At 32.1% G+C, this 14,311-nt stretch overlaps 2 protein-coding genes across 2 annotated transcripts; one reads left to right on the top strand and one right to left on the bottom strand.

Annotated features, from left to right (window-relative positions):
- LOC105177147 (homeobox-leucine zipper protein HAT5) lies at nt 1,179–3,818 on the bottom strand. Its single transcript, XM_011100191.2, is given in 5 exon segments — nt 1,179–1,769; nt 2,477–2,594; nt 2,596–2,651; nt 2,967–3,100; nt 3,231–3,818. Coding segments are annotated over 5 exon segments (735 nt in total). The 5' UTR covers nt 3,316–3,818; the 3' UTR covers nt 1,179–1,427.
- Nucleotides 11,260–13,585, top strand: LOC105177146 (bidirectional sugar transporter SWEET6b). Its single transcript, XM_011100190.2, has 6 exons — nt 11,260–11,448; nt 12,097–12,133; nt 12,432–12,648; nt 12,762–12,923; nt 13,026–13,148; nt 13,294–13,585. Exons 1-6 carry the CDS (start codon nt 11,406–11,408, stop codon nt 13,444–13,446), a joined length of 735 nt encoding a protein of 244 aa, XP_011098492.1. The 5' UTR covers nt 11,260–11,405; the 3' UTR covers nt 13,447–13,585.

Genomic DNA, 14,311 nt, shown 5'->3' with positions numbered 1-14,311 from the left:
ATGTTTCATCAAAAATCGCTGACACGACTTTGAGATTAGTGTCGAATCTCTCCAACAACTTTATCCCATTGTGTGAAGACGCACGTGATATGATCGTGAATAGGAATTATGAGCAATTTGCCAAAAAAACCTAAAAATAAGCAAAGAGGGTCAATAGATTGTTAGTCGGTAAACTCTGATGTCTCTTCTCTAGTGCAAAAGAAAGAAGGAAAAACGTCTTTTCCATTTGACTCGCACCCCCGAAAAGGACTTGTACTGGTTTAAAACTTTTGTGGTGATGCTGAAATTATGACAACTCAACACCCAAGATAGATTGATATTGTAAAGCAGTGGATGTAAGTAAAATGCATCAAAGGATAATGATATCTTTGGTATTTCTTTACTGTGTGTGGTGGATGGTGATTGGTCATTGATGTTGATGTACTTACACATCGCTTATACTCTTTAGTGGGTTGTCTTTACAAGAATGAAATGCTCATCGATCGTTTTTTTAAAAGATTAGACTTTGTGGTCCAAATATATTTATGCTACTTCAAGTTATAATATAATATATATGATCCGCCATAGTATACATATGATTCTGTTCTTTAACTTTCTTTTTTCACAATCACGAAATACATATAATATACTCTCAAGACTATTTAATTGTTATAATGAAGCCTATTATACATGAATTCTTGTTGATTATACTGCCAGAATTTTACTTTTATAATTCAAACATTGAAATGATCTACCATTCATATGTCACAGTTTGAATCTAATGAGTGGTTAATTTACTCGTGTCTTCATACTCAAAGGGGTTGTAGATTTTATATTCTGTAATTGTAGTTAAATGATTTTTTTTAATAAAACATTTGATTTATTTATAAAGATTCCCTTGATATACTTATCCAGTCGGATCGAGTTGTTGAACTCTACAATTAAAACTATAGGTGTTAATTGAAACATTAAAAAAAAAAAGAGTTGATTTTGTAAGGAAGTAAGAAATTTGGATTCAAAATTGACAACTTGTGAGTGATTTATTATGTTAGTTTGTAATTTAAATTTTGTACATCAAACGACACGTATTTGATGATTCGTTAAAGTGATATTATATTTTTAAGTTTTACTTAAATTCGACCAACAATTAAAATACAAAAGTTAAAGAAATTATTGACCAGACCAAAACACATACAACATGAGATTTCCAATTTTCCTTGCACTAATCGACAATTTGCTGTCGTTTTATTCCTTATTATTTCCATATTCTAATTGCTAAACCTTGGGGAAATTAAAGTTGCATATTGCACCAACTATCATACATGAGCTACCACATTACAATTGAACGCAATACAAAAGCACCAGCCCACTCATAGCAGTATAGTATATTATTTTAGACAAGGCTAGCAGCTTAATGATGTATTAATTAATTAACACGCTAATCTAAATTAAGACCAGATGCACCAGCCCATCTGCTCTTGCTGCTCCTCCGCCGCCGCCGCGAACACATCAGAAAAGTAGCTTCCCCCGTCATCACTGCCGGCATCCTCCTCCGAGTGGATGGCCACGCAGCCAGTATAGCCATTGTTTGGGAAGTATGAGTCCACACTGTCAAGAAGCTGACGCCCATCATCATCCACAACTACGCTGTTGTCGCTGCCGGTGCTCAGGCGGTCCTCCGCCTTCACGGTCAGTTCAAGGCATGGCGGCACGTCCGCCGGGAGTGGATCAGATTTCTGACAATCTCCAGCGGGTTCTTTGGGTTGCAACTTCTCAGTCAAGGAAAGAAGCTGTACGTACGTATTCATGAAAAATACAATAAAATTAACTCAATTTGTCTATCACATCATATTTTATGATAAATCGAGTATAGAAACGTGGAAGGTATATTTTTCTTTTGAAATTTCAATTGCATGTTTGATTTATGAGGTGGGGTTTAGGATATATGCTATTTTAATGGAGTGACACATATATGCAAGAATATATAAAATTGATGAACATGACACATACGTATTTGAATAGGTAAGAAGGAATCTTATTGGTAGGAGCCTACAGGTCCTTTTCACCCTCCCACTGGACGGCCCATCCAGGTGCCCATAAAATTACTACCCACCCAACTTTTCCCTTCAAATCCCTTTGATCATATGAAAGAAACCCACAACCCCTTTAATTTTACCAACAAAAATAAATAAATAATAATAATAATAATAATACCTTTGGATCTTTAATATTAATGTATCTATATATTTAATAGTGAATTGGGAGGCTATATATATACATTTGTCTGTTGAGTGTTGGGAAAAGGCATATATGTATGTATGTAAAACTATAATTATAAAATTCCAAGATGGGATTGGGAGATGACCCAAACTACGACACATTTAAGTAACAAATTACTGCCAATAGTATCTGCAGCATGACGTTGTCAAGATTGATAATTAATGATGAGACAAATTAATTATAGAAGAAACGATTGTAAATTTTTATTTGTATATACCTCAGCTTTAAGCTTGTCGTTTTCCTTGAGAATGGAGTCGTAGTTGGAGAGGAGGGAGTCGTAGGAGGACTTGAGCTGATCGTAGTCTCTCTCCAGCTGCTTCGTCTTCCAGCGGTCCGCTCCGCTCTGGCTCTAGCTTGTTCTCCGCCTCAAAGCTCATCTCCAGCAAGTGCACCTATATATACAAATCCCACCAAACCACTCATCAAAAAACCCTCCATGCATAATCCCAACACAGTTTAGAACATAATCAGTTTTTCATAAGTGAAACTAAGCTTTCCCAAACGCGGTCTTCTGTATTGAATTCCATGGACATCAATTCTTGGTTACTTTCAGTCGATTTTGAAGGAATTCAATTCTGACGACAGAATATGCTGTTTATATATGGAAAGTTAAGTTTTATCTCAAAGGAATATTTGGAGGATAACACAGTGATTCTTAACTATTTGAAGTGTAGCAGAAAAAAATTATAAGCAAGTGAATGGACCACCTGCTCGGGAGTGAGACGGCGTTTCTTCTCCGGCAACTGCTCGTCGAAATATTCTTCATCGTACAGTTCTTCCGGCGTGCTGAAAAAAGGTCGCTTCTTGGAGGGTTCCTCCATGCTCATCACCGATCTTGCTCCTGATATACGAAAATTATTAAAAAAAAAAAAAAAAACTGAAAAGATTTTACGCTTACATGGTAAAAATTCTACGTAAAAATCCACAAGGGGTAACATGGAAAAAATATGCAAAAGTTGTTATGGGAATACCTCGAAAACCGGAGTCGCCGTTCCCAAGAAACAACATGTTCCCGTGGCAAGACGTCGGATCAAAGTAAATACGCCCGGATTCCATCTCTCTTCACAGATCTGCGGCGGCCGGGTTATCAATCCAATATCCCCACACACAAGCACGTGTATGTATGTGTATATAATTCTCTCTGAAACTCTGATATAGAGTTGTAGAAATCTCTATACTATGATTAATTTTGGAAGGGATAATTTCTCGAAAGTATAGTAGAGTTTATTAGAACAGCATTAGCTTGTGGCGGAAGAAGCTGGAGCACCAGAGCAACCTCGCCGGAGTTCCCAACGGGCAGATGCAAAATCCCATCATGCGAAGCACGACTTGTCCCAGCTCCGGTGAATAATTCTCCGGCCCGGAAGTTCAGATTTTGCCCGCCGGAAAACAAAAGAAAAACAAGTTTCAGGCTAGGTTGCGGAAGTTTAAATCAGTAAACCTCCGTTTATGGGAATTTGATGGTGGAGGAGGAGGAAAACCAATTCTCCGGCGAGTGTTTAGTTGGTAGCTTCACTCCGCTTCGTTGGGTGATCTTTGCAGCTAAAGTTAATAGAGGAGTGGCCGTTGGTTTTTATATTGGTTTTTCTAGGGGGAAATTACAAATTTACCCAATTGGACTTTGGAATATAGTGCGGAATGATTGGCGTGGGGTGATCTGGAAATTCGGGCTGTGAGTTGGGATAAAGTAATTGGGTATGACTAACTTGCGCCGGGGGTGCGTGGAGTGGATCTGGGCCGTTGAGGGAGCTGTAGAATGTGGGATATAAAGGAGTCGCCATTCTCTGCGGTCGGGAAGTTGTCGGGTACGGGCAGTCACAGATTAAAAACGCCATGCTGTCGTTGCTGCCTCTGACACTGTAACTTTAAAGTCAACGGTTTTTTTTCCAAAAATTAATTGTCATCAAATTTCTATTTGAGATGCCAATAATATTAGATTTTCTTTTATATATCGATTGCAAAACGTTATGAATTTATATCTTGGTGTAGCCACAATTAATCACAATAAAGAAAGAAATATTAATTTGTACCAATATGATAATTAGGATTATAAATAAATCGAATATTATCATTTAAATTTGAAAATTATTAATTTAATTGAGTTTAAATGAATTTTAACTCGATCAAGATTATGTAATTTAATATTCAAGTAAATTATATTATTTTTGCATTAATCGAATTAAGTTCAAATCGAGTTCAAAAATTTATCAATCTAAATTTGTTAAATTTAACAAAGTGAATTAAAACAAAATTTTATTGATGGATTTCAATTTTTCGATGCTAATGATAGTGTTGATCAAGGAAACCATCATCATTAACTATTGAAATGTTGTGTAAATTGATTTTGTTACATTTATTCCAGTTCAAGATAGTATACAAATCGAATCCATGATGTCCTAGTCTGATGGTTACGATTGTGATTCCATAATTTAGTTCGATGTCATGGGTTCGATTTTCACTGGACGAGTGGGTGTTTGTCTAATTCTTATGCGAGTTTATTGTAATTTATCATTTCATCAAATTTTTTTAATTACATTGATGTATTGATTGAAATAACTTATTAAATACATACTGAAATAATTAGTAAATTTGTAGGAGGCATAAGCATACAGCTCCATCAACCCGTGAATTTTGTGTATAATTACAGGTCAGTGTATATGTATTATTACAGTAGTTGGAAGTTGGAAAGGTGGGAATGCTTTAAAGAATTTTCTTAGTATTTGCAGTTAGTGTATGGCACTGTTGATCCAACTTTGAATTTTGGAGATTGAATCCAACTACAGTTGCAGCTGGACAAGCAGAGAGCATCAGAGTCTCTTTATTTTTTTTGGTGAGCGAAAATGGTGGAATAAATTTGGTAATATTTAAGAGGATGTAACATCACCCATCTTAATACGTATTTTTAATTGATAAAATTCTATACCTAATGTTGGATATTTGAATGAATTGATGTTACCAAGATATATGTATTAGGAAGAATGTGTAAATGCGGACAAAATTCGATGCACTGTATTAGCATCTATTCTATGCATATAAAACCAGAATATAGTTAATTACATAGGATAATAATCATTCATTCAAGCAACCTTATAATATATATATATATATATATATAAATATGTGTGTGTGTGTGTGTGGGGTTTCTTTCTTTAAGATGAAGAGTAGAGATATTCCATATGTAAGAAATGAATTGATGGTCCAGTTTGCATGTGTTGGCCAGTTGTTTGCCCTGGAATTGGATTTCTGCTGGGAATAATACTATAGTGATAATTACTTTATTTTTAAGTTATTTGGAAATTAATAATAATTTGTGGAAAGGTGAGTAAAAAGACGTATTTGGGCAAGGAGTGAAGGGAAAAGAATCTCCTTTATTTAGTGGCACAGGCAAAGGCAGATTATTACGTACATAGTGTTTTGAGATATTCATAGCCTTAATTATTTATGTATTTATATATATTCTCATCCATAAAGCATACTTTATAATGGAATCAAGGGGACAGCCTATCATGTTTCTTTGTCTTCCAACCCAGGTTCAAGAGCCCATTGGATGTACTATTGCAGTTCCTGTTATGTTTTTTATTTTATTTTACGTCTTTTATATATCAATTACTTCATTCATTTTATTTAAATTAATATTTTATACACGTAGTATGTATATATTAAAAAGAATAAAGATAATAAAGAATTCAAATTTGTGCCTCTATCTTTAATATAGCAAGTATATGTATATTTAGGTTCATTTACAAAACATAAGGTACAAAATTTGGACCACATGGAAAAGATTAAATTGAGATACATTTTTTTATTATATAAAAATGATGATTACATATTTCATTAATATTAATGAACTAACAAATATATCAACTCGATCAATAAATTGATAGTACAATGAATTCAAATCGAGTAATGTAAACACATATTACAATAAAATTCACATTAAGTAAGACAAACACCCACACATATAACAGATTAAACACGAATCTATAACCTTCGAATATTAATCAATAGATTAAATCAAAGCATGCTAAAAACTTGTTCTCCATCGAGTGATTGATCTGATGTGAATCCAATACATATAATTCAATTGAAGTGTAGGAGGGGAAAAAAAATTAAAGTGGGTGAGTAGTCAATCGATATATATAGTTGAATTCAAATTCTACTCAACATATATAATTATAAAAATGCATATATATTAAATTAAACCCAGAAAAGATTATCCTCTTAAATATTTAATTTAAGATGTGGATTTGTGTAACCAATTTAATTAAGATTCTTTAGGATGGATGAGTCCAGGAACAAATATATATAGTATATAAAAATTGAATAGAGTGACACGAAATACTAACCCGGAGATATTTTATTCGCGGCGTGGATACGTAATTCATGAACTGATAAGAATATATTCTTAAATCAAAAACTTTTTCTCAATTTGACATCTAATCCCCAAATTATAAATATAGACAGATAATGTCATTTTAAACCAATCACTTTCCTGATTTACTCAATCTTATAAGTGGACGAATATATTTGGAGTACTCCAATCAAAATTACTCGTGATCATGTGGTGAGTATATATTCACAAAAAACTATTTTGTAATAATTATGTTAAAATATAAAAAAAATATTTATCATATACACACAGATAAGATAAGACGATGGCTAATGAAATAAGTTTGAAGAGAATGGAAATAAAAATGTTGGTGGCATAATATTCCAAGGGATGCGCAGACAAGCGCGCGCATCAGACGGATGAAGAGAGGCAACAAAATGCCTTTTTGGTTTCCAATTCCTTATTTGCTAAGGTAAGTCAGAAAAAGAGTAGGTGGAGTGGAGGTATCTTTTGACTCAAAATATAGCGTCTTTACATGCAAAACTCATCTAACTTTAAACCTCAAGTTTCATTGGGTACGCCTTGTAAAACTTTACATAAAGGTGAGGGGTACTGGTAGCGAGATATAATTAGGGGAAAAATAAGAAAATAAAAGCAAAAGCGGGTGAAGAGGAACCACGCTTTTTGAGATGTAATTAGTGGTGCTTTCCTTTGTTGTTTTGGCAGTGGGCTGGGTGCTAATGCCTAATGCCTAATGCTGCTGTGACTGACTTCTCTCTATTGTTTTTTGTTTTGCTATTGTTGTGTCCTTTTCTTTGGCAACTAACTACCCCTTCCTCTATTTTACACATGATGTTAACTATATTCTTCATCACTTTATTTTTGTTTTTTTTTGTACGAGAGTGACGATTTTATAGTTGCATTAATATTTTAATTAATATATTGATTTGATTAATATATTGATATAATAAACAGTTGTCAAATAAATTAACACACAATGAGACAAATACCTGTACACACGGTGATATTCAAATCCATAACCTCAACCCTGTTTATATGGCCTCAATTTTAATTATTAGATCAAGACATCATTGATTAATATAAAGTTTAAATAATACTTATAATATGATCGGTAGAAAATCGTCTTTTGTTTCAATATATTCTTTCTTTTTATCCTGAAAAGTATTATTAATTATAGGAATAAAAGTATTAATCTATATGTTAATCAATAGACGTGTTTCGCAATATATTCGTAAAAAAGTGGGTTTCTATTCAGACCCAATTGGATGTTGGGAAAATCTAGGAATAAAAGGAGACAAGTAGTGGTCTATAATACCAAACCTTGAAGCGATTTGACCCATAGATAAATGGCCCATTATGATTGGGTCTATAATACGAAGCCCAACATCTATTGGAATAAAATCACACTTGAGATTTTGTAATAATTCTCACCATGTATTTCTTCAGTTTTATCTAATTATGTTAATACTGAAAAGCAATAGATGGCGTGGTACGTAGGTAGGGGAGTTGCACAAGTCTTCCAAACAACTCCAGTGCAGTACGTTTGTTGTGAGGCTGTACAGTACATGAAACAAAACCCTATTAACGTTTCCATGGGGACAAGAACACAATATGGTTATACATATTTTCACACGTCTTGCAATTCAAACTAATGTCTCTCCGCAACCCAACCCATGTTCCAATTCTCTCTCATCACCAAACATGCATTCTAAAGACATTATAAGTTCACAACTAATGCCATCCCAAGTTTTTGTTACTGATATGGATAACACATATCACAAGAATTCAAACACGTCTGCCCCGGACCCATCAACAGTGATTCCTTTTCTTAAAAAGATACTTAGATTATTTGAATATTAATTAGGGAAAACTACATTCTCTTTTTCTGAAATTTGGTGCAATTACACATAAATCCTATGTGGTTTGAAAAATTATATATAACACCTCTGATATGTGCTTTTATTTAACAAATAAATTCCTTTGTCAACAAAAAAAAAAAAAAAAATTGGAAACAAATTTAGATTTACTTCTGATTGACTTATTACAGGTCAAATAAATCTTCTTATGATCAGATTACCCTCATACGTTTTCACCCGTTAATACATGTGCGGAGTTATATTTCAACGTTATAAGGGCAATTTAGTCCAAAAAAAAATTATTTGGCCTACAATAAATCAGTAATAAGTCAATCGATGGTCAATATCAATTTTTATTTAATATCAATAAATTTAGTGAATGTTTACACTTATTTGTTAGATGGAGCAAATCACAAAAGTGTAGATATAATTTTCCAAACTATATAGAATCTACATGTATTTACTAAATTTCACAGGAGAAAAATGTTAATTATCCCTATTATATTAATATTGTATCTTAAAAAGTGTAAGAATTTGTTATGCGGTTGCATCAAAGTAAACTAAGGGTCCATACGACCCCATAGAATAATTAAGATGGAAGTCAAACAGTAATAATTATTAATGGATATATAAGGATTGACTCACACGAGCTCTAATATTTTATATTAATTGTATGAATAAATAACATATATTCGTTAATTTTGGATTTACATTATTTAGATCTTAAATAAAAATAAATGATTATAATATATACTATATATAATTAAAGAGGGGTGGATTGGAGTCACAATAATTTTGGTATGTCAATATTAATTTTTAATTTAATTCATTAACTCCCACCCACACATCTAACTTTCCACTCCCCTATTTTCCTTTTTTAATTTTTATTCATTTTGTTGTCTCTATTTCTTTTTATAAATTTAATATTGACTTATTGTTTTATAAATACTTTGTTAAATAATAAATAATTTATAACTATCTTATTTTAAATGATATTTATAGAACAAATTATTTGTGTTTTAAAATAATACATGTATAAATATATGATGAATATAATTCTATAAAAAAAAGTATATTATATAACTTATAAATTTTAGTTCAATACATGTACACATAATTAAAATAATTATGGGATATTATAGATTAATTATACTATAGATATTTTACAATGTATATATATGTTCGATATAATATTTCAAAATTATATTAATAATTTGTATTTTAAAAAATATTTATAAATACAAACAAAAAATTATGTAAAAATATAAGGATTATAAATTTATAAAATTTATACATATTTTATACTCAATGTAAAAATCATATGATTAGGTAGTATTTATTTTGCCACGGTAAGCAGGATGTTGCTTTAAAAAACAAAATACTACTAATTCAAACTTTAAATAAAATGAGTAATTTATATATAATAAAACAAAAATATAGAAGGTATCCAAGTAAATGAGGATAACCGATTTGATTTTATTTTGCCACGTAATTATTATTTTTATTTAAATTTAGATAAGTGTACGACTGTTATCTTTATCTAAAAAAAATTACCCCTTTTTTTTTGATAAATTAGTTAGTAATATAATTTAAATCTTACTTAGATATCTAATGCAATCATTAAAAATATATTCTATTTTTTCTTAGATTTAGATAAGCTCCATTGATTGTTTTTATTAGAAAAATCAGTTATTAATAATTATCTTTATTCACTTATCAAGTTTGGTGAAAGTCAAAACATTGATAATTATTAATAATGGATAAGAATTGAGTCCAAGGAAGGGCAAATTAATATTTTGGTGCTTTTCGGTATTGGATGTACGGATAATTTTTCAAAAGATATGGTATGTGCAAATAATTTAATTACTCAATTATTGAGTATCGATCGACCCTTCAGTACTGTAATTATATCAAATCATCCATTTAAATACTGAATTTCAGCAATAGGATAATGTGCAGATTTAAAAGGATTCCATTAATTACTGTTGAAAATAGAAATAAAAGTTTTTAAATATTGACTTATAAAGTAAAAATCTCAGAAAAAAAAAGAAAATAACTACAATTTATTTTCAAAGAAACACTCAACTTTGACCTACTAGTCAGCAACCAAATTCAAAGAGTCCCACGACAAAGGGGTGTGCAATTTTTGATGAATCGATCCAACCGGAAATTAGTCTTTTATTGAATATCCAATAAAAAAATTTAGGTTCGATTTATGGGGTTTTTTTTTATTTAGATTATTCGATTCGATTTTAATTTTTTACGCCGGTTAACTAAATCGAACCGAATAATAAATTTTAAATATCTTAATATGTATTTATAATAAAAAAATAATTTTATTGTTAATTAACATTATATGTATTTTTATAACTTTGAATTAATTTGATATAAAAATCGAACCGAACAGAAATAATTTGATTTTTATCGAACCAAATAAAATATTTAGGTTGGATATTCGGTACAGTGTTTGAGTCGTACCGAAATTTTAGTTAACCAAACCTTCGGTTGGGTTAATGAAATTGAACAGCCCTATCCACAAAAGGACATGCTATGTGTTCTCACATTACCAAAACCGTACTCATGCAAAACGTAGCCCTAAAATTAAAATGGATAATCACAGATTTGAGTCGGGTTGGTTTAAACAAAACAACTTCGAGTGGAATACGGAGTCTGAGTAAAAGCTGTTTGAGTAGGGTGAGTATAGTTGTGCGATTGTGTAGAATTCAGATTCCGATAAGTAATTGAATTCTGTTAGGATTTGTTTGTTGTATCTCAGTCCAACTCCAAACAATTGTGTGTATAAATACGGATATCCAAAGCCAGTTTATTCCTACTCAATACTCACGTTTATTCTCCCTTCTTCTCTTCGCTTATTGTTTTCCCTCCTGCCGCCGCCCTTCTCTCTATTTACCTTTTTGCTTCTCTCTGAATCTGCGAAGATGCACGGACAAGAGCTCACTCGTTTTGTCATTGGCATTATTGGTTCGTACTTTGATGCTTTTTAGTTTTTCTCTGCGCCTCTTGTTTTGCGCCATGCAAACTTCGGGAATTGTGTGTATATGTGCGTGTATAGGCATGGCGTGATTTTACTTTAGGTTTATTCAAAGCTAATGACCGATTTGATTTCTTTTATTCTTTTATAATTGTGATAAGCGACTGTTGATTGTATTTTTGTGTTCTTAGAGGCATTAAGTACATGTTAGGTTATGATTTTATGTATTCTGTTGTGTGACTGCGTTGTTAATGGTTAAAGTGAAAGGTTGGTTGTAGATTTTCCTCTTTACTGGACGGTTTGTTACTGCTGTTGTTCTCACGTAGAATCCGTGAACCAGGTGTTATGCTCATTAGAATAGGAAAAACAAGTACTAAAACTTTTTGCTGGGAGTATAATTGTGATTTATTAGATGAATGCCAGGCAAAACATGGATTAATCTGTTCTTTCTTTTTGGTCCTCATCTTTTTCCACTACTGGTAATTAGTACATATGTGTAGAGTAAAACTTGTATTTTATCAGCAAATAAATCTTAACACGCATATTAGACTTTAAGATCCAGCAATAATATCTGGATCTCTTTCTTGTATTTACTGGTTCTTTTGCCTTGACTTAATTTTTTGTATTTTCTTTTGTAGGGAATGTCATCTCGGGACTGCTGTTTCTCTCGCCAACGTAATATTTTGTTCTCTTATCTCCTTAATTTTATAGTCAATCAGCTTTACGTTTTGATTAGTTTAGCCTTTTACCAAGCAAAAAATTCTCGACACACACACACACACACAAATTCTCGTGTCTGTTGATCAGCCTACGGTTTAGAAATCTGATTAAACGAAAGCAGTGACAAGTTGTGTGATTACCATGAAATCGACCCTTGTCTTTTTTGTCAATCTTTGGCAGTCTATTGTATAGACAAGTTCATTATCGCATAGTACAACTTGATGTTTCAACTGATTGACATTGTAATTTGTAGGCCTACTTTCTGGAGAATACACAAGAAGAAAACCACTGAGGCGTTTCACCCATATCCATACCTGGCCTCCGTGATGAACTGTGTCTTGTGGATCTTCTATGGTTTACCAATAGTTCATCCTAACAGCATTCTTGTGGTTACCATCAATTCCGCTGGGCTCTTTCTGGAGTTGTGTTACCTGGCCATTTTCTTCTGCTATACCAACAAAAAGAACAGGGTAAGCCTTCCGTTAGATCATGTTTCAATGGCTGTTCTTTTAAGTTATCAGTTGATACGAGGGTGATTTGATTCAATATGTTAAACTAGAAACTTTCTTGATAATTTTATCAGGGGATCATAGTCCTTTTCCTTTTGGCTGAGGCTGCATTGCTTGCTGGTATTGTGGTTATCACTCTCGTCTGCTTTCACACACACGTCAAAAGGTCCATGTTTGTGGGGATTGTCTGTATTGTGTTTGGGATTATTATGTACGGCTCCCCGCTGTCCATTGTTGTAAGTACTCTCTCTTTATAATATATCTCTTGCTGTATATACGTCAAAAATTAACCCCATCTTAATCATGGCTTGATTGTGTTAATTCAACTGAATAACCAGGCGAAAGTTGTAAGGACGAAGAGTGCTGAATTCTTGCCCTTTTGGCTCTGCCTGGCTGGTTTTTCCAATGGCGTCGTCTGGTTCGCTTATGCCAACCTCTACAGTTTTGACCTCTATATTGCTGTAAGTTCATTTTACAACATGATAAATACACATAACATACTATTAATACCTAATATATACACAAAGCATTACTTACACAATTCATTCTTCCCTTACGTTTTTGTATGTACTATATGTGATGTTGATTGTGGTATTATTGGTGTAGATTGGAAATGGAGTTGGAGGATTTTTGGGTCTCGTCCAGCTCCTTGTATACGGTTTTTACACCTTCAAGGCGTGGAGAAGAGGTCCGGTGCAAACTGATGTGAAGCCTGGTGAGGTGCAGCTCCAGAACGTGGCAAATAGGCCGTCAGTCTGATTTCCCTTTTCAGGGAATTAGCTTTATTTTGCTTAGATTTTTACTTTGGAGACACCATCTATAGTTTTTCGGTTCCTAGACTAGGGTATCTTTTAGGTCTTTTTTTTTATTTCATTTTTAGACTTTTAGAGTAGTTTACAGTTTTATTTCGAGTCTACTTTTGTTTTTTTTTTTTGGTTATTTCGAGACTTTTAGAGTAGTTTACAGTTTTATTTCGAGTCTACTTTTGTTTTTTTTTTTTGGTTATTTCGTTTTTGGACTTTTAGAGTAGTTTACAGTTTTATTTCGAGGCTCTACTTTAATTTTAATGTGTTTGATCAGATTTCATAATAGTTTGGAATGTGACTCAATATTTTAATCTTATCACTTCACTTAAACGAAATATTTTTGACTCTGAACTAATATTATCTCCTTTTATATAAAAAGAATAGAATTAATGTTTTATGAATTATCATAATTGGAATTAGATTTTCTGGAAAAAAAAGAATTCTGAAGAGTTCTTTGCAAATGCCTTCTACATAATTGAATGTCAATCAAAAAGTTTTGTAAAAAAAGGAGCATAAATTTGGTTACATAGTCTTTGATTTCAATTTTGGTCCATCTTCGAGATAGATCAAAACATATAGGTTTTACAACTAAAAAAGTTATATATATACTCATATATATATATATATATAAAGACATGATTTGATAATCAACACTAGTTTTTATCTTTCACTAAACAACATAAAAAATATCATACTTATTTTATATTACCTCCAAAAATAAATCCAAACATACACACTATCTCTAACACATACTTATCTATTTTTGTTTTTTCCTCTCTATTTCCACATAATACACCAAAACAAGTTAAAAATAAAAA

The sequence above is a fragment of the Sesamum indicum genome, linkage group LG15, assembly GCF_000512975.1.
Source record: "Sesamum indicum cultivar Zhongzhi No. 13 linkage group LG15, S_indicum_v1.0, whole genome shotgun sequence".
Taxonomy (NCBI): domain Eukaryota; kingdom Viridiplantae; phylum Streptophyta; class Magnoliopsida; order Lamiales; family Pedaliaceae; genus Sesamum; species Sesamum indicum.
This window is presented reverse-complemented; position numbering and strand designations above follow the sequence as displayed.

Coding starts and splice junctions, on each gene's coding strand:
- LOC105177146 (XM_011100190.2), top strand. CDS start 11,406: ATGCACGGACAAGAGCTCACTCGTTTTGTCATTGGCATTATTG. Junction 12,649..12,761: donor ATACCAACAAAAAGAACAGG/GTAAGCCTTCCG, acceptor TAATTTTATCAG/GGGATCATAGTCCTTTTCCT. Junction 12,924..13,025: donor GCTCCCCGCTGTCCATTGTT/GTAAGTACTCTC, acceptor CTGAATAACCAG/GCGAAAGTTGTAAGGACGAA.